Genomic DNA, 18,908 nt, shown 5'->3' with positions numbered 1-18,908 from the left:
CCGAGCCCGGCGGGAGGCCCAAGGTCACAGGGGGCTGGGGCTTGCTGGGACTGGCTCGGGGCTCCCACTACGTCCAGAGCTCACCATGGCCACGTGCGCTGGGGTGGGATGGGCTGCGCCTGCGAGGACCCCTCCCTCTCAGGGAGCCTCTCCCCCTCCTCCCTGGGCCCTGCTGGTCTTCCCTCTACCCCCCCCATTCTTTCCCTCTCTCCCTTCTTTCCCCCCTTCCTCCTCTCTTCCCCTTTTCCTCTCTTCCCTCCCTCTTCCCTTCCCCCCTCCCCTCCCCTTCCCTCCTCTCTTCCCCTTTTCCTCTCTTCCCTCCTTCTTCCCCTCCTCTCTTCCCCTTTTCCTCTCTTCCCTCCTTCTTCCCTTCCCCCTCCCTCCCCCCTCTCCCCTCTTCCCTCCCCTCACCTCCCCCGCCTCCTCTCTGCCGGCCTGCACTTTGCAGACACTCCCTGAAGAGCTGGGCCGCCGCCGCCCTTTGTAGACGCTCCCTGGCGAGCCCCTAGCCCGTCGCCTCCGCCCCCCGCGGGGCTGGCGGGCCCTCCCGGGCGGCATGGCAAGATGGCTGGTGTGTGTGTGTGTGTGGGGGGTCCTGGGCGCGGGGGCCCGGAGCGCCTGGGCCGGCACGGCGGGCAGCCTGGTGGGGAGGGTGGACCGTGCCCGGAGCTGGAGCCGGAGGTTACCCGTGGAGGGGGCGTCCGAAGGGCAGTTTTGGGGGGGGTCCCTCCCCTGTATTAGGCCTCTATACTTCCTGCCCCTCCTGGACCCCAGGGATTTGATGCAGCCCCGGCTTTGGGGTGGGAGTCTGTTTGGGGGTTCTGCCCTTGCAGGGGGTCCCTATGCTTCCCTCCTCTCCCTCCTGGGCCAGCTTCTCATCACCCCCCTCCCCATCCCCGAGAGAGGGGAGCTCCGGCCTCTCATCTCAGCCTAGGATTCCTGGGGCAGGGACACCCCCTGTTCCCAAGGAGATGGGGGCCAGAAGGCCCTTGAGGATGCCCCCTCCCCACTGTGCTTCATGCCTGACATTGTGGGTCTCTCTGATCCCTGGGGCACCAAGGGTCTCCTCTTCCTCTCTCCTCCCCTGTAAAATGGGGGGGCTGAACAGATAACCTCCCAGGTTCCTTTTGAACCCCTAAATAAGAGGAGCATCAGTTTGCTGGGTATTATAGTGGGGTTCCTTTCCAGTGTGGATGGGATTAGATGACTTTGTTAATCTGTGATTCTGTGACCTCTTTGAACCTCAGTTTCCTTCTCTGTAAAATGAAGGGGGGTTGGGCCAGATGACCTCTGAGGCCCTTTCTGGTTCTCAATCCCATGATCCAGGACCTGTAGTTCCAGAATGGGAAGGGATCTTGTAAGCCATCTCATAATCACCTCGTTTTTACAAAGGAGGAAACTGAGGCAAACTTGGGCTTGGCTGGGGAGGGGTGGTGGTGCTGCCGATCTCTCCTGGGACTGAGTTTTTGTTTTCTTTGCTCCTAGCAGCCAGCCCTGGCACCTACTTGGCCCTGAACTGCCCAGCTAGGGAGCCTTGCCAGCCCTCCCTCCATCTAGCCAGAGTCCAGTCCTGGGAGCCATGGCCCCCAGCAGAGAACGACAGGTTCCGATGATCCAGATGGTCCGAGGGCTGCCCCTGGCCTCCTCCCTGCTGCTGTTGCTGCTCTGCTGTCTGTGGGTGTTGGGGGCCGGCCCAAGCTTGGCCCTGGACCTGGACCTGCTGCTTGGACATTGGCAGGGTGAGAACTTTGGTTTCCCTGTTGGGAGGGGAGGTTCTTTTGGCTGAGTGTTCCTGGACCTACCTTGGAGAGAAGGGTAGGGGGTATAGAGTAATGGAAAGAGACCTGGCTTGGTGCTGTCACTTACTGGTTTTGGACCTTGAGAAAGTCAGTTGATGTCTCTGGTCCTCAGTTTTCTCATCTGTAGTGTTCAATCAAATTCAGCAAACATTGGTGCCAGGCCCTGCTCGAGGTGCTGGGGAGATGAAGTCAAAAACAACATAGTGCTTGCCCTCAAGGAGCTTACATTCCACTGGGGGAAACATGCACATATACATTTTTTTAAAATTTATTTTTGCATGTGTTCTGCCCTCCCCTACCCTGAATACCTACAGCAACAAAAACCACCCTGAAATAAAATCTTCATCCTAAGCATGTATAGACCAGCAAGACAAATCCCAGCCTTTGCCAAGTCTGCAAATGAATATCTGTCTCTGGATTTTCAGTTTATCACCTCCCCAGCTCCAGAGGAATGGTGTGTTTCATCTTCAGTCCTCTAGACTCATGCTTTATCAGTGCAGTGATCAGAGCTCTGAAGTCTTCCAAAGCTGATTTTCTTTATAATGTTGTTGTCATTGGATAAATTGTTCTCTTCTTCTTTCTGTGTCAGTTCATAGATTCCCAGTTTCCTCTGAAAATGTCCATTTCATCCATTGCTTTTGGCACAGTAATAGTTCACTACCTTCATATACCACCTTTTGTTTAGGCATTCCCCAAGAGGGGGTCACCCCTTCAGTTCCCAGTTCTTTGCAACCACTAAAAGGAATGGTTATAAATATTTTTGTCCATATAAATATTATATATATATATTTTACATATATAAATGTACATTATATATACTAAGTACATATGTACTTAGTACAAATGTATATGCATATCTATATATCTACCTTTTATCTATCCATCCATCATCCTTATATCTATCTATCCATCCATCCATCCCTCTATCTATCCATCTATCAATCCATCTATTTCTCCATCCTTCCATCCATCCATCCATCCATCTGTCTGTCCACCCATCTATCCATCCATCCATCCATCTATCCATCCATTCATCCATCTGTCTGCCCATCCGTCCATCCATCCATCTGTCTGTCCATCCATCCATCCATCTATCTATCCGTCCATCCATCCATCTGTCCATCCATCCATCTATCCATCCATCCATCCATCCATCTGCCCATCCATCCATCCATCCATCCATCCATCCATCCATCCATCTGCCCATCCATCCATCCATCTGCCCATCCATCCATCCATCCATCCATCCATCCATCCATCCATCCATCCATCCATCCATCCATCTATCCATCCATCCATCCATCCATCCATCCATCCATCCATCCATCCATCTATTCATCTATCTATCTATCTGTCTGTCTTTTGTCCATAAAAGGACCAAGAGGTCTTTTCTCCTTCTGTCTTTGATCTCTTAGGATATACACCTAGTAGTGGTAAACCTGAGTTAAAGGCTATGCAGAGTTCAGTAACTTTTGGGACACGGCTCCAGATTGCTCTTCAGAATGGCTGGACCAGCTCATAACTTCAACAACAGTGCATGGATGTTTCTCTTTTCCCTTAGTGCCTCCGACAGTTGTTATTTTTCTTTTTTTGGGGGGGGCGTATCTTTGTCAACCTGATGGATGTGAGGTGGAACCTCAGAGTTGTTTCAATGTGCATTTCTTTAATTATTAGTTTTCATCTGGTCGGTAGTTTGGATTTCTTCCTTTGAAAATGATCTTTTTATATCCTTTTTATATCCAATTTTTGGTCACCGTATGCCACCAGGCATTGTGTTAAACACTGAGAATACAAGGAAAGACCAAAACAAAAGTCCCTTCTCTCAAGGGGCTCACAGTCTAATGGGGGAGACAGCATGCAAACAACTATGTACAACTGTGTGTGTAACTATGAAGGTGAGCTCCATTGGGACTTTATCTTCTTGTGTGGTGTCAGGTGTTGGTCTAAACCTCATTTCCACCAGACTGCCGTCCAGCTTTCCTGGCAGTTTTTGTCAAATTAGGTTAGTCCTTCCCTTGGATTTATCAAAAACTATGCTACTGTATTTGTGTATTTCTTTATGTTGTATACCTAATTTATTCCACTGATTGACCTATTTTTAATTTAATTTATTTTTTTACCAATGCCACATTGTTTTAATGATTACCATTTTGTAGTACAGTATGAGGTCTGGTATTGATAGACCCACTTCTTTTCCACTTTTTGTTTCATTATTACCCTTGAGATTCTTGACCTCATACTCCCCCTTATAAATTTTGTTATTCTAGTAGCTATATTATTGTATTAGCTAGGTAGTAGTCAGGAAGGCCTGAGATCAAATCCAGCCTTAGACGCTAGTTTTGTGACTGTGGGCAAGTTGCTTAATTTCTGTTTCCCTCAGTTTCCTCACCTGTAAAAAGGGGGTAATAATAGCACCTCCTTCTGGGTTTTTGTGAGGATCAAATGAGATTTGGTTTGTGAAGACCTTAGCACAGTATTTGGGGCGTAGCGGACACTGTATAAATGCTGGCTGTTGATATTACTTTGGTAGACCTACAGAATGTCCCGTTGGTGGTTTGATTGGTATAAGAGTGAATAAATAAATTAATTGAGGCTGTTTTGTCATTATTATTATACTGGCTTGACCTACTCATGAGCAATGAATATTTCTCCAATTATTTAGCTCTGTATTTCTGTAAATAGTGTTTTATATTTGGAGTCTTATAGTTCCTGGGAGCATCTTTGTAGATATACTTCCAAATATTTTATAGCCTTTATAGTTATTTTGAAAGGAATTTCTCTTCCTAGCTACCTTCTTTTGGATTTTGTTGGTAACAAATAGGATTGCTAATGATTTATATCAGCTTTTTTTTTTTTTAACATCCTAAAGCGTTGCTGAATTTATTGTTTGAATTTTTTAAATAACCTTTTAGGGTTTTCTAAGTTATGGTATCATTTGTAAAAAGAGATAATTTTATTTCTTCTTTGCCTAGGCTAATTCCCTCAATTTTCCTTTCTTGGCTTATTGCTACGGTTAGCATTTTTAGTGCTATGTGAAATAGCAGACCCACTTGTTTTACCCCCGATCTTATTGGGAAGGTCTCTAACCTTTCTCCATTGCATATCATTTTTATTGACTTTATCAACTGACTTCCCTGTTTCCTTTAAGTCTCAACTAAAATCCTGCCTTTTCCTGGAGGCCTTCCCCAGCCCCTCTTAATTCTAGTGCCTTCCCTCTGTTAATTATTTCCTGTTTATCCTGTACGTAGCTTGCCTGGTATAGATTTGTTTGCATATTATCTCCCCCCCGGTCAGATTGTAAGCTCCTTGTGGGCAGGGACTGAATTTTGCCTCTCTTTGTATTCCTAGCACTTAGTACAGTGCTGGGCACATAGTAGATACTTAACATTGATTTTTTGCTGGGTGTTAGACGGATATCATTTGCTATATTAAGGAAAAGTCTAATTTATTCCTATGCTTTCTAGAGTGTTTTGGTTTGTTTGTTTTTTGGCAAGCCAATTGGGGTTAAGTGACTTGCTCAGGGTCACACAGCTAGTAAGTGTCAAGTGTCTGAGGTCAGATATGAACTCAGATCCTCCTGACTCCAGGACTGGTGCTCTATCCATCACACCACCTAGCTGCCCCCTTTCTAGAGTTTTTAATAGAAAAAGATGCTGGATTTTATCAAAAGCTTTTTCAGCATTTGGCTGATATAAGAAAGTGGTTTTCATTATTTATATCAATAACATTATTTATTATATTTATAGCCTTCTTTATGTTAAAGCATCCCTGCATTCTGGTACAAACCCAACATTGTCATAGGGTAAATTTCTCCTATGTTGTTTAGTCTACTTGCTAAAATTTTATTTAACATTTCTTTGCATCAAGGTTCATTTCTCCCTGGTTTAGGTATCAAGACTATATTTGTATCATAGAAAGAGATTAGAAGGGTACCTTTTTTTTTTTCATTGCAAACAGTTTGTGTATATTGGAATCAGTTGTTCTTTGAATATCTGGTAGAATTCACTTATAAATACATCAGGTCCTTGAGGGTTTTTTTTTTTTTTTGCTTTGGGAGTTCATTTACAGCTTGTTCAAATTCTTTTTTCTAATGTTGGTTATTAATAGGATCTTTTTTCTTTTTTTTAAAAATCTGAGTATCTTGTAATTTTGTAAGTTTTCGTTCATTTCTTCTTTTATCAGTTTTGTTATGTATTCATCCATTTCCTGTAAGTTATCAGTGTTGCTAGCATATAATTGGGCAAAATAGTTTCAAATAATTTCTTTTGTTCTTCCATTGTGACTTCTCCTTTTTCATTTTTGACCTGAACAATTTGATTTTCCTTTCCTGTTAAATCAGATTAGCTGTTTTATCTATTACACAGAAAATTAAATACTAAATGTATAACATGTAATTTTCATTGTCTTCCTTCTGGAAATTACATATTTCATATAATTTTTTTTCCTTTCATTCATTGATTAGGCCTTGGTTTTTTTTGCATTGACAAAAATGAATGCCTCCTGTGTGCTAAGCAGACTTTGGGTATCTAAAGACAAAAAGGGAACAGGCTGTATCCAAGAAGCTTACATTCTGTTGAATGTAAGAAACGTACACAGAAAAGTGGATACAATATACATAGCAAGTTTTATACACACACACACACACACACACACACACACACACACACACACACACACACACACATACACACACACATACATGCAGTGGAGTTCAGATAAAAACAGTCGTGCTTTTATAAATAAAATAAAAAATGTAAAAATAATATGCAATGTTATATAAAATAAAGTTCTAAATAAAAACTATTATTATATAAAATATAAAATAAAATTCTAAATAAAAACTATTATATAAAATAAAAAAATTATAAATAAAAGCCATTATTACATAATATAAATATAAACTAATATAAAATTATAAATAAAAACCACCTTTTTTCTTTTATGTTTAATGCTCTTTTTTCAGGTTGATAAATGTGAATGTGTTAAATTAAGCCCAAGAGCCAGAGATGCAGAAAAAGTTTCACAGGCTCCAGCCCTAGATGTCAGAGAACACTTAGTCTATCCCCGTGTTTAAAGAGGAGGAAGCTAGGTCATCTAGATAATAAATAGCAGAGACAGAATTTGAACTCGGGTTCTGGTTCATTATACAATGCTGTGTCTGTATGTCATGAGATCTACTAAACTCATGTACTTTACTTATGGAAAAACCCCTTGGCCCTCACTCAGGGCCTCTTGACTTTTACTTTACATACAGTTTTTACTAGCCTGGTAATTTGGTGTCTCAGACTATGAACTCTTAGAGGAGACACACTGGGAAATTGGGTGGGTTGGGGGGAGGCCACTAGAAGCAATCACACTGACCACAGAGAGGTATGACTGCTCTCAACCAGAGAAAAGCCAGAAAAGCTATTTAAAAAAAACAAAGCCAAAAGTCCAGCCAGTCAGTCCAAAGCTGAAGTGAGTTGGTCTCTAAGGAAATGATCTGCCTTCCTATCTCTTGCTAATGATGATGGAGAAGGCTAAATCATGCTCCCTCTACTCTGTTTAAGAAGGAAGTAGATGGGGAAGCATATAAGGCAACTTTGTATCTTTAAGTAGCTTTTCTCTCTTTCTCTTTTAAATATTAATTAGATGTCATCCTGTATCCCTTTCTTCCTTCCTCCCAAGAATCATCCCTTATAATGAAGGATTTTTTTTTAAGGAAAAAAAGGTAAAAAAAAAAAACCTCAGCAAAACTGATCAATACATTGCCAGCCTGACCATGTATTCCATGTTATATACCTGTAGACCTCAATCTCTGCAAAAGAGTTGGGGGAGTACACATTCTCACAGTCCTTCTTTGGGGTCAAGTTTGTTGTTTTAAAAAAAGGTTATTACTTTTATTTTTCAAATAACAAATATTTTCAAAATTAATCTGTCCCTCTCACTACTTCTTTTCTAATTGTGAAAATTAAAGGAAAAAATGACACCCTGAAAAACAAATCCCCCAGGACATAGGTATGTAGTTTAGCCAAACAAATTCCCAAGTTAGTGATGTCCGGAACTGTGTCTTTTTTTGGCAGGAGGTGGGTCCTCTAGACCAGCCTTCTTAAATTCTTCTCCACTCTTGACCCCTTTTCCTACTTGGGCAGCTTTCGTTAGCGTCGCGTGGCCTGAGGCCCTGCGCAGTGCAAAGTCCGCATGCTCAGTGTTCAGAGCCAAGGCTGCAGTGAAGTCGTCTGGTGCAACGGGGACAAGAAACACCTTGGAGCCATCACGAGTTAGATTTTTCATTAATTTTTGGTCATTGCTTGTTCAGAAACCGTTTATCGTTGCCAAATTTTTTGTGACCCCATATGGAGTCACAACCCGCAGCTTAAAAAACTCTGCTGGGAGTCCGAGACTCATGTTTTCCCATTGCAGTGATCAGAGCTCTAGCGTCTTTCAAGTTTGATTTTCATGATAATGATGTTGTTATCATTGGATAAAGTGTCCTAGTTCTGCTCTCTGCATCATTTCACAGAGGTCTTCCCAGTTTGCTCTGAAACTGTCTATCTTGCCCTTTTTCAAGTTTACAATCAGTAGACATTTATTAAGTGCCTACCGTGTGCCACTGTGTTAAGTGGGATTAAAAAAAAAAGACAAGAGACATTTGCTGCGCTCAGTGAGCTTATAGGCTAATGGAGGAAGCCGCATGCAAACACATCTATACAAAATAAGCAATATGCAGGAAAAATAGGAAAGAATTGGAGGAAAGGCACTGGAGTGAAGAGGCACTGGGGAAGTGAAAGATGGGAGTCTGGTTGGGACTTCAAGGAAGCCAGGGAGGTCAGCGGAGAAGGAATTGCATTCCAGGTTGGTTGGCCAGTGAATTGGATTTAAGTTAGTCGCACAGTCCTCAGGCTCCCTCTCTCTCTTCCAGAGACGTTGAAGTCCGATGGCAGGACAGATGTCAGGGCAGCTGTTGAGGAGAGGCCTAGCAGTGGCACGTGTAATGACTTTGGGGGGCATGGTTCCAAACTATTTTCCGGAATGGCTGGACCAGTTCACAGCTCCACCAGCAACGTACCTGTTTTCCCACAGCCCCTCCAGCCTTTGTCATTTTCCTCTTTTACCGTTTCTGCCAGAATGATAGGTTTGAAGTAGGTCCCCAAAAGTTGCTTTAATCTGCATTCTTCTGAGTATTGGTGATTCAGAGCATTTTTCGTATGGTTGTTGATAGCTTGGATTTCTTCTTTTGGAAACTGCCTAGTATTTCCTTTGTTTACTTTTTTTTTAGCTAGGCAGTGGGGTTAAGTGACTTGCCCAAGGTCACACAGCTAGTAAGTGTTATGTGTCTGAGGCTGGATTTGAACTGAGGTCCTCCTGAATCCAGAGCCAGTGCTCTATCCACTGCACCACCTAGCTGCCCCCCTAGTATTTCCTTTGACCTTTTATCCATGAGGAATGGCTCTTAGTTTTATATTTGGATCAGTTCCTTCTATATCTTGGGAATGAGACCTTTATCAGAGAAACTCATTGCAAAGATTCCCCCCCCCCCCAGTTTTCTGCTTCTCTTTCTGTTTTTCAACTGCATTTACAAGTTTGGTCTTTGTAATTTTCTTTTTAAATACTGGTTTTTGTTGATAGCTTTTTTTTTTTTAACATTTCCAAAATTTTCCCCCTTCTTTCAGAGAGCTATGCCATATAACAAAAAATGGAAAAAAAAAAGAGGAAAACCAATCCATAAGACACAAAAAAATCTGACAGTGCATTCACACCCTCGTATCTTCTACCTCTGCAAAGGACTGTGGTGGGACTGTCTTCTCATAGCTCTTCAAAATAAAAAAAATTGATATCATGGGTTATTACATTGCTTGCATTTCCTCCTGTATCTCTTCCTTGACCCTTCCCAGAGAGCTATCCCATGACAAAGATTATGGAAAGGAAGGAAAAAAGAAAGAAAGAAAGAAGAGAGAGAGAGAGAGAGAGAGAGAGAGAGAGAGAGAGAGAGAGAGAGAGAGAGAGAGAAGGAAAGAAAGAAAGAAGAAAGAAGAAAGAAAGAAAAGAAAGAAAGAAAGAAAGAAAGAAAGAAAGAAAGAAAGAAAGAAAGAAAGAAAGAAAGGAAGAAAAGAAAAGATGAAGAGAAAAAACCACCAGCAAGCCTGATCTCACATTGGACGGATCTGACAGTATACATAGCAGTCCACACTCTCACTCCCCTGGCTGCAGAGCAGTGGGGGCTGGGGTCCTCTTCTGGGTCATTTTCAACATTCTTTTGTTTTGTGAGTGGTCATTCTTTCCATTATGTATGTTGTTGTCTTGGCTCTATTTACTTCACTTTGCATCAGATCATGTGCACCTTCAAGTGATTTTCCGTGTTCATTCTGCTCATCATTGCTGACAGCCCAGTAATATTGCATCATATTCATGTGTTTTTCAGTCATGTCTGACTCTCTATGAACCCGTTTGGGGTTATCTTGGCAAAGATACTGGAGGAGTTTTCCATTTCCTTCTCCAGCTCATTTTATAGATGAGGAAACTGAGGCAGACAAGGTTAAGTGACTTGGCCAGGGTCACACAGCTAGTAAGTGTCTGAGGCCAGATTTGAACTCAGGAAGGTGAGACTTCCTGACCGCGGGCCCAGCCTTCTATGCACTATGGCGCCACCTAGCTGCCCATTTCATTCATGTACCACAATTTGTTTAGCCGTTTCCCTGTTGTGGGACATCTACTTCTGTTTCCAATTCTTGGCTACTCCAAGAAAGTGTGGCTACAAATATCTTGGTGTATATGAATCCCTTTTTGTAAATGGTTTCTTTGGGGTGTAGACCCAGAAGTGTTATCTCTAGGTTAAGGACATGAATGTTTTCGCCACTTTATTTGCGTAGTTCCAACTTCTTCTCCAGAGTGGTTGTACTAATTCACAGTTCCACCAACAGTGCACCAGTGGCCCTGTCACTCCTCCACACCTCCAGCATTGACGACTCCCATCTTTGGTGATCTTTGCCATTTTTCTGGTTTCAAAAAAATGTGCATTTCTCTTATTATAAGTAATTTGGAACATTTTTTCCTATGATTGTTACTAGTTTCCGTTTCTTCTTTTGAGAACCATTCATATCCTTTGATTATTTATCTATTAGGGAATGGCTCGTGGTCTTAACGTATTTTTTGTTAGTTGTCTATATGTCTTAGACATCAAATTCTTCTCTGAGACATTTGAGGCAAATGTTTTTTCTATTTCATTGCTTTTCTTATATTTATTAATTTTGTTCCTTCAGGTGCATTTTGTCAATATGTGATGTAGCACTGTAAAGACACAAATTATTGTTTAAAGTATATATTTTATTTTACTTTTTTAACCTACTAATACATTGTTTTGACACAATAGACACTTGCCAGCTGACTCCCAAAGAAAGTCCTCTACAGAGTACATTCTTCCAGTTGTTAATAGAAAGGAGAGACGTACTTTCACTTTGTCAGTCAATTAAAGTCAGTTTGTTCAACTTACTATATGCCTGTTATCCTACTAAGTGCCAGGGATACAAAGAAAGACAAAAATAGACCCTGCCCTCCAGGAGCTTACAGTCTAATCTAATGTAAATAACTAGGTATGGACAAGATTTATACAGAGTAGATGAAAGGTAACTGTGGGGGTGTGGGGGTGGGAATTGGGGTGGTAGAAGGGGTTATTTGAGCTGAGGCTTAAGGGCCAGGGAAGCTAGGAGGTGAGTTTGAGGAGGGAGGGCATTCCAGGCATGGAGCCCCACTGGTACAAAGGCCTGGAGTGTGGCCTGGCTTAAGGAAGGTGACCTGGAAGGTTGAGTGGAGGACGGATTACGGTGGGAAGAGTGATATCAGCCTCCCCGGGACATCTCCCCCCCCATTACGGTTGATGGGGATGGCCCTGGACTGAGGGGATGCCAGGGGTCAGCAGCTCAGGCAGGGGGTCACCTCTCACGGGGCCTTCCGAGAGCCCCCCAGCTCTCAGTCTGCTCCTGTAATTTTGGCTAGAGGACGGCTATCAGAGGAGGCAAAGGGCCTCAGGAGGAAGGAGGGGATGGAGAGTTGGAGGCCCCGGGCTCAGGTGGTCTGTTTCTGCCACAGCCTGGCTGAGTCACCGCAGCAAAGCCGGGCCTTGCTTCTCCATCCCAGGCTGGGGGGCTCCGGGTTCTCCCAGGCCCATATCGGAGGTCCTGGGAGATCGTACCATGGGAGGGTCAGTGGGAGGAACTGGGAGTGCTTAGCCTGAGGGGAGACATGCCAGGCTGTCCCCGCATCTTGGAGGGGTTCTCCCAGTAGCAGAGCTCAGTCCTGTTCTGCCTGACCTGAGGGGGGCTGAGGCCTGGAGCGGGGCAACTTCTTAATGATTTGATGATAATGATAGCTAACACTTATATACCTCCTACTATGTGCTGGGCATCTTACAAATATCATCTCATTCAATCCTCACAGTAACCCCGGGAGGGAGGTGCTATTATTGTCCCCATTCTACAGATGGGGAAACTGAGGCAGGCAGGCGATGTGACCTTTGATTTCATTGCCTTGGAGAGATTTTTGGGAAGGAAACACACGTTGTCTACACCTGTGGGAGGGAGGTGATTAGCCCAGGGTCACCCAGCCAGGAGGCGATGGCAGCTCTCCTTCCAACCTACCAAGCCAGCCCTCTAACAATGAGAGGAGTGAGCTGCTGGGAGAGGGGGTGAGCTCCCTGTCACCGGGGGTATTCAAGCAATGCCTTCTCAGGGCTAGCGGAGAGGATGTCTGGGGTCCCTTTCAGTTTGGAGACTGTGATTTTGTGTTTTTGTTTTTGAACACAGCATCTAATAAAGGCTAAGAAGAAGAAATGCTGAGTTTTTGGGGGGAGGAGGGTCCTTGAACAGGCCTATTCGTTCCTTTGTTCATTCATTCATCCATTCATTTGTTCGTTTATTCATTCATTCACTTAAGTGCCCTCTCAGTGCAGAACTTGAGTCCTTCCTCTTGGACCCCTTGGGCCTCCACCTTGGCTCAGGCCTCCTCATCTCCCCCTGTACCGTTTACTGGCCTTAAGTCCTTCCTTCCCGGGCTGCCAGAGAGATTCTCCTGAATGGTCCCCCATCCCCTTGGCCCTCAGTAAACTCCAGGGGCCCCGCCCAGCGTCTGGATCTCCCCTTCCCACGGCTCACTGTCCAGCTCCATGGACCTTTCTCTGTTTCGTGCACACGGCCCTCTATCTCCCACCTCCAGGCCTCTGCGTTGGCTGTCCCCTACATCAGGCACTCCCTCTCTTCCTTCAGGAGGCAGCTCGAGCGCCACTTTCTGGAGGAAGCCCGATCCCTCTCAGTTGCTGGGGCCCTCCCCCTCCCCAGACTATTTCTGTATTTTAATTGTTGGCGTTCAGTCATTTTCCATCAGTTCCAACTCTTCATAATCCTATTTGGGGTTTTCTTGGCAGAGATACTAGAGCGGTTGGCCATTCCTTCTCCAGCTCATTTGACAGATGAGGAAACTGAGGCAAACGGGGTGAAGTGACTTGCCCAGGGTGACACAGCCAGTGAGTGTCTGAGGCCAGATTTGAACCCAGGAAGATGAGTCTCCCCGACTCCTGGCCGGGTGTTCCATGCACTATGGCGCCATCTGGCGGCCCCTGTGTTTAATTACCATGTACTTATTCTACATCTATTTGTAGCTATGTGTAGCCATTGTCCTCTTCAAACGTCGGCTCTTTGAGAGCAAGGATTGTTTAGGCAGCAAGGTGGTGGAGCTCTGGGCCAACAATCCGGAAGACCCGAGTTCAAATCCTGCCTTAGACCCTGGGCAATTGACTTCACCGCTATCTGCCTTAGTTTCCTCAGTTGTACAATGGAAAGGGGATAATAATAGCCCCGACCCGCCAGAGTTGCCAGGATCAAATGAGATCCTACTTGTAAAACCCAACGTCATATATGCCAGCGATGATAATTTATTTTGGTGTGGAGCTCCGACACCGAGCCCCGGGACTGGCACTTAATAAAGAAGTGCTGCTGACGGTGCGTTTTTAACACCCCGTATGTGGGCACGTTGACGCCTTCCAGCAGACTGTGCGCTTCTGTTCCATTTTAAAAATCTTTGCTCTGCGCAGCCCTTGGCCACTGCCCGGCACGCAGTAGGTGCTTCCTGAGAGCTGCCGATTGACTGAATGTACCTATGTGTGAGCACGCCGCCTCCTCCCCACAGACTGTAAGCCTTTTGAGAAGGGGCGTGTGCCTGGCACACAGTAAGAGCTTCCTGAGTGCTGCTGATCAATGGGGAGCTGTCGCCCTGGGCTGCTGGGGGAGGGCTGGCGGGGGCTCTTCTCACGAACTCTCTGTCTCCTGTCCTGTCAGTGTACCGGCTGCTGACCTTCCCGCTGGGCCACACGGCCCTCCCGGCCCTGCTGCTGAGCCTGCTTCTCTTCCCCACCCTGGGCTGGTATCAGGAGAGCCACCTGGGCACCGTGCGCTACGTCCACGCCTCGGCCCTGGGCGCCCTGGCCACCGGGCTGCTCTACCTGCTTCTGGCCAGCCTCGGGGTGCCCGGGGCAGGGAGCAGGGGCTGCGGCTACGCGCCCGTCCACCTGGCTCTGCTGGCGGCCCAGCACCGGAGCCGGACCAGGCTGCCCGGGGGGGTGGTCCCGCCTCTGCTGCTGCTGGCCCTCATGCACCTTGTGAGCTCTGAGCCCCCCTTCCTGCTTCAGCTGTGCGGCCTCCTCACGGGCCTGGCCTGTATCTTTTGGTGGGCATCGGGGCTGGGCCGGCCAGCCTCTGCGCTGGTTGGAACGTGCCTGGAACCTGGGGCCCGGGCTGAGTGCCAGAGTTTAGGGAGGACTGGCCGGGGAATGTCCCGAGGTGGCCCGGAACCTCGAGGCATCACTGGGGGCACCAGCATCATTTAGCCTGGAGATGAGAACACTGGGAGTAAGGGGGGGGGGCATGATAGATGAAGGGGAAGAAGGATTAGGGCCAGAACTTCAGGGGGCGGGGAAGCCTGGAGGGGGAGGGGGTAGGTCCAGCCACTTGGCCCATCTGACCAGCTCTTCTGGACCCACGTACCAGTGGAGGGGGGAGAGTCTAGTGGGCAGGTGGTGGTTCTGGGCAGGGAGGCCCAGCAGGCAGGCAGAGGTGCAGAGGTGGGAAAATGAGGGGCTGCAGGGCCTCCTGGCACGTTTTTCCCTTAACTGGCCTCCCTGCTGGGGGCTGACGCAGACTCTACTGGGGTCTTCCGCCGGCTGGAGCTCTCCGAGTGCCGGCTCCAGGCCCTGCAGAAGGCTGGTGTCTGCAGGGCACTGGAGGGGGGCTGCTTGCTGTGTTTCATCCCAGCCCCAGGCAGCCCGCTGGAGCTGCCCGTAGTCCACCCTGCTGGGCTGAGGTGAGCCCCTGGCCTGGGGAGCCGGGTGGGGGGAACAGAAATGGTTTGGTTCCCTGGGGGGGTTCTTGGAGGGCTCAGGGCAGAGGCCAAGCCTCCTACCGTGACTGGCTCCTGCTTCTCCAGACATCCAGGTCCTGGACCTCTTGGGAGTTTGGTGCCAGGACTCTGGGCCCCAGCCCCCCTGTCTCCTGGCCTGGGGGCTGGGCCCTCCTTGTTTGAAGGGGCCCCGTCGTGGGATGCCCCCAGCCTCCCTCTGGAGACCCCGCTCTGGAGCCAGGGCGACACTGTGAACGAGGAGCTGCTGCAGGCCGCCATCCATGCCTCCCTTCAGGACGAGCGCTTGCGGGCTACGGAGGAGCTGAGGTTGTCCAAGTCGGCTGTCTCTTCCCTAAGGTGAGGCGGGGTGGGCCGCGGCGGCAGGAGCGTGGGCATGGAGCAGAGTCCTGGGAACTGACATCAACCCTTCCTCCACACAGGCTGCAGCAGCTGGAGCGCATGGGATTCTCCATGGAGCAGGCGGTGGTGGCGCTCGCAGCCACAGGGCGCGTGGAAGGGGCCGTCTCGCTTCTGGTTGAGGGGCAGGTGGGAGATGCAGCCCAGGTGACCCTGGCGGGCAGAAGTGAGCCTTCCAGGGAGGTCCCCCTTCCACCTGCCCAGAAACAGGAGCCTGCCAGGCCTTAAGGAGCGTTCCTCTGATGGCTGCACTGGAGTGGGAACAGCAGGGGCAGCCTGTGTGTGTATGGGGGGGTGTGTCCGGGCGCAGGCTACTCTCAGAGGCCATCCGATCAGCTCCCAGCAACGTGCACGGGGGCGCGCGCACACACACACACACACATGCACACACACACACACACACACACACACACACACACACACACATACACACAAACATCCCCCTGCCGAATAAATTCATTTCATCTTTAAAGAGAAGTAGATGCTTGGTTTCTGGAAGTGGGTGAGCGGGCACCCTTTCAGCTGTAGACATCTGGGACCCCAAGTCCCCGAGCGCTTGTGGCATAGATTTCAGCACCCTGGGGCAAAGTCTCATTGTGCGCACCTTAGTTATGGCTCTGGAGATGGACCACAGACTTAGAGGTGCAGGGACCTCAGAGGATACTGGGAGCCTGTGTCCTTCACCCATGAACCCACAGACAGAAAGTAGCAGAGCCTGGATTTGAACCCAGGTCCTCTGATGCCAAGTCTGGCCTTTTTCCATGGCATCCCATCAGTTAAGGAGGAACCAGATAAAGTTGGTCAGGAACAATCTGCCAGGCTGGGTGGTGGGAACAAGACAGACCCCCTGGGGGCCAAGGCCAGGAGAACGAGGCGGAACAAGGCCTAGGAGTCAGGGTCCAAGGCCAGAAAGAAACCTGAGCCAAAAGCAGAAAACCCATCCAGGCATGCGGGCCTCTGGGTAACTGCCGCGGAAGGGAGGGATGCCAGGGGCTGCTCTAGTCCTTGCTTCCCTGGGACCTCAGAGGTCACCCCAGCCAGACCAAGTGGGGCTCCCCCTGGCGCACACCAAGGCAGGCCATCGCACCGCTTTGAGACAGCCTCCATCATCAGGAAGCTCTTTCCAGAAAGGGGGTTCGGGGTCAGTGCTGGCAATGGGGGTAGAAGCCAGGAGCCCGGGGTCCCAGTCTGCTCCGTCCCTCCACCCCCAAGCTACGGCATGTGCCCCCTGCCAGCAGCAACCTGTCCCTCACCCCGTCCACCCCAGGAGAACCAGACGGAGGGGGAGGGACCTTTATTGCCGGGACCCCAGCTCATAACGGCCATGAGCATCTACCTGCCGTATAAAACACGAAGGCCACCCCTCTCTCCCCCTGTTGGCCCCTGCACCCCAGGGACTACATGGGGTAACACGTGAAGAAACAGGCTGCAATGTCGGGGAGCCTGGGGCTCCCTGATCTCGGGGGAGGAAACTTAGGTCAGACACAGGCCCCTTGCCCTGCCCTTCCCTTTCTGTCAAAGGGTAGCTGGTACTTGACCTTACAGTTTTGGGGGGGGATATAGCACCGCAAGTACCATGTGGGGGTCAGCACCGCCTTTGGGGGGAGGAGAAGCAGGCCCAGAAGGCTGGGTGCCTTTGGGCACAGTGCTCAGCCTTAGCCTGCATAAACGGGGGGCGGGCAGACTCCAAGGGCCTTTCCAGCTCTGCTGCGTGGTCGGCTACCAAGCCCTGTTCTGAAGGCAGCTCCCTGCTAGCTGTGGGGGGGAGATGCTGGCAGGTGGGGAGATAGCTGGGGGGGGGAGACCAGCAGGCTCACTGCGGGGCTTCCTGGGCCAGGGCAGCCAACCTCAGAGGCCACCCCTGGGCTTAAGGGAGGGTGCCACCCGGCGCTGCTTGGGCATGTCTACACCTGTTCCCCACGATAATCCTGGGTCCCCCTCAACCCCCAGAAGTAGCTCAGAGTGGGGGAAGGAACGTTGGATTTGGCGCCTGGGTGACCCTGGACTGGTCACTTCCCTGTTCTAGAGGATGGTTAGACTAGATAGCCTGTAAGGGTCCTAACTTCAAAGCTATGACCCTGTGTTCCCCTGACTTCTGGGCCTCAGATTCTTCCCCTGTAAAGTGAAGAGGGAGAGTGGGGAAGGCTAGATGAAATGAGGGGACATGGTGTAGATCTGCTCCAGAAAGGTCCTTTCCAGCTCTTGAGACCCCCTCCCAGTCCAGATGTGGACCTGAGGCCCAGAGGGGACAAGCTGGTGACGGCTGGGTTTGGACCCCCCCTTCCCCACAGGCCCTGTGCCCAGGGCCCAGGCCGAGCCTCTCTTAGTGGCCCCGGCAGTCCTGCTAGGCAGAGGATATGGGAGGGGAGAGGCCAGCCCCCCAGCTCTGAGCCGGGCCCTCCCACCTTCCGACGGCCGGAGGAGATGGTTCGGGTACAGTCTCCCGGCTACCACTTAGGGTGGACAGGTGGCTATCTGCATTCCTGGGCACGGTGCTCGTTCACTCCAATAAATAGCTCATCCCTGGGGACCAGGGTGTGGGATGAGAGCCTGGAAGGAGTCCAAGGTGGGAAGGGGTTCCATCCCGAGCTCCGCTTGGCACCCAAGCAGACCAGGCTCAGTCCTTCTGGTCCTCACTGCCCTGGGCCAGTAGACGGGAGACGATCCGGTAAGTGGCTGGTCCTCCTGCCCGCTTGCCCCGAGGAAAGCCAGAGGCTCCAGTGTTGGGGGGCCCTGTTCCGGAGCCAAGGTCCGGTTCTGCCAGAGGAAGGCAAGAGAAACAGGGTTACTCCAGCCCGATCCCAGGGCCGTTATCAGGGAGGGTCTCCCAGCGGGTCCCTCTTCTGGGTGCTATGTGGGAGAGCCAGAGGAGATACCGGAGGAGAGAGCCCTGGGGGGGGGCTGCTGAGCTGACCTCTGGCAGGTTCGAGGCCAGAGGCCAGCAGGGAGAACGCTCAGAGCCTGCTGAATGAACAATTGGAGCCTTTGATGGTTATCTGAAGATCTCAAAGCCCCACTGTTGGTAAACTCATCTGTAGGAGATTCCAAACGCATTCTCCCAGGACTCACTGAGTTAGAAGGGCCCGGGTCCCCCTTTTCTCGCTATTACTAGTTTCTATTTCCATTTCTCTTTTCCTCTACCTCTTAAGGGCGAAGGCAGAACAAATGTTATCCCCATTTTATGGCTGGGAAAATCAAGGCTGTAAGTGAGCCTCCTCTGCCTCTGGGCACATTACTTTCTGGACATCACATTCCTCCTTGAAGACAGAAGGAGTTTGGACAGTTCCCTCTCCCAGGCACTTGTCTGAATGACCAGGATGGAGCCGTTGG

General features: G+C 49.0%; 2 protein-coding genes across 5 annotated transcripts in view; one reads left to right on the top strand and one right to left on the bottom strand.

Moving 5' to 3' along the window:
- On the top strand, nucleotides 1–16,055 carry RHBDD3 (rhomboid domain containing 3). Of its 3 annotated transcripts, none has more exons than XM_078154401.1 (6): nucleotides 1–23; nucleotides 1,489–1,739; nucleotides 14,105–14,482; nucleotides 14,963–15,125; nucleotides 15,249–15,518; nucleotides 15,602–16,055. In XM_078154401.1, exons 2-6 carry the CDS (start codon nucleotides 1,580–1,582, stop codon nucleotides 15,804–15,806), a joined length of 1,176 nt encoding a protein of 391 aa, XP_078010527.1. In that variant the 5' UTR covers nucleotides 1–23; nucleotides 1,489–1,579; the 3' UTR covers nucleotides 15,807–16,055. The 3 variants fall into 3 exon arrangements, with proteins under 3 accessions (XP_078010527.1, XP_020852134.1, XP_020852133.1); XM_020996475.2 differs by lacking the exon at nucleotides 1–23 and adding an exon at nucleotides 445–571; XM_020996474.2 differs by lacking the exon at nucleotides 1–23 and adding an exon at nucleotides 445–571 and having other exon boundaries at nucleotides 1,486–1,739.
- Nucleotides 16,030–18,908, bottom strand: part of EMID1 (EMI domain containing 1) — a 62,402-nt gene continuing 59,523 nt past the window's right edge. For both annotated transcript variants that reach the window (XM_020996471.2, XM_020996470.2), the window contains exon 16: nucleotides 16,030–18,335. In XM_020996471.2, coding sequence (XP_020852130.1) covers nucleotides 18,196–18,335 — 140 coding nt within the window. In that variant the 3' untranslated portion in view covers nucleotides 16,030–18,195. The remainder of the gene's footprint in view (nucleotides 18,336–18,908) is intronic.

Source organism: Phascolarctos cinereus, unplaced genomic scaffold (genome assembly GCF_003287225.1).
Source record: "Phascolarctos cinereus isolate Bilbo 61053 unplaced genomic scaffold, phaCin_HiC Scaffold_4;HRSCAF=312, whole genome shotgun sequence".
NCBI lineage: Eukaryota > Metazoa > Chordata > Mammalia > Diprotodontia > Phascolarctidae > Phascolarctos > Phascolarctos cinereus.
Note: the sequence above shows the minus strand (reverse complement) of the source record. Positions and strands in the feature narration are given on the sequence as shown.

Bases quoted from the DNA above. Each gene is read 5' to 3' on its own strand.
- RHBDD3 (XM_078154401.1), top strand. From the start codon at position 1,580: ATGGCCCCCAGCAGAGAACGACAGGTTCCGATGATCCAGATGGTCCGA. The intron at 1,740-14,104 runs GTGAGAACTTTG...CTGTCCTGTCAG, and splicing joins GCTGCTTGGACATTGGCAGG to TGTACCGGCTGCTGACCTTC. The intron at 15,519-15,601 runs GTGAGGCGGGGT...TCCTCCACACAG, and splicing joins TCGGCTGTCTCTTCCCTAAG to GCTGCAGCAGCTGGAGCGCA.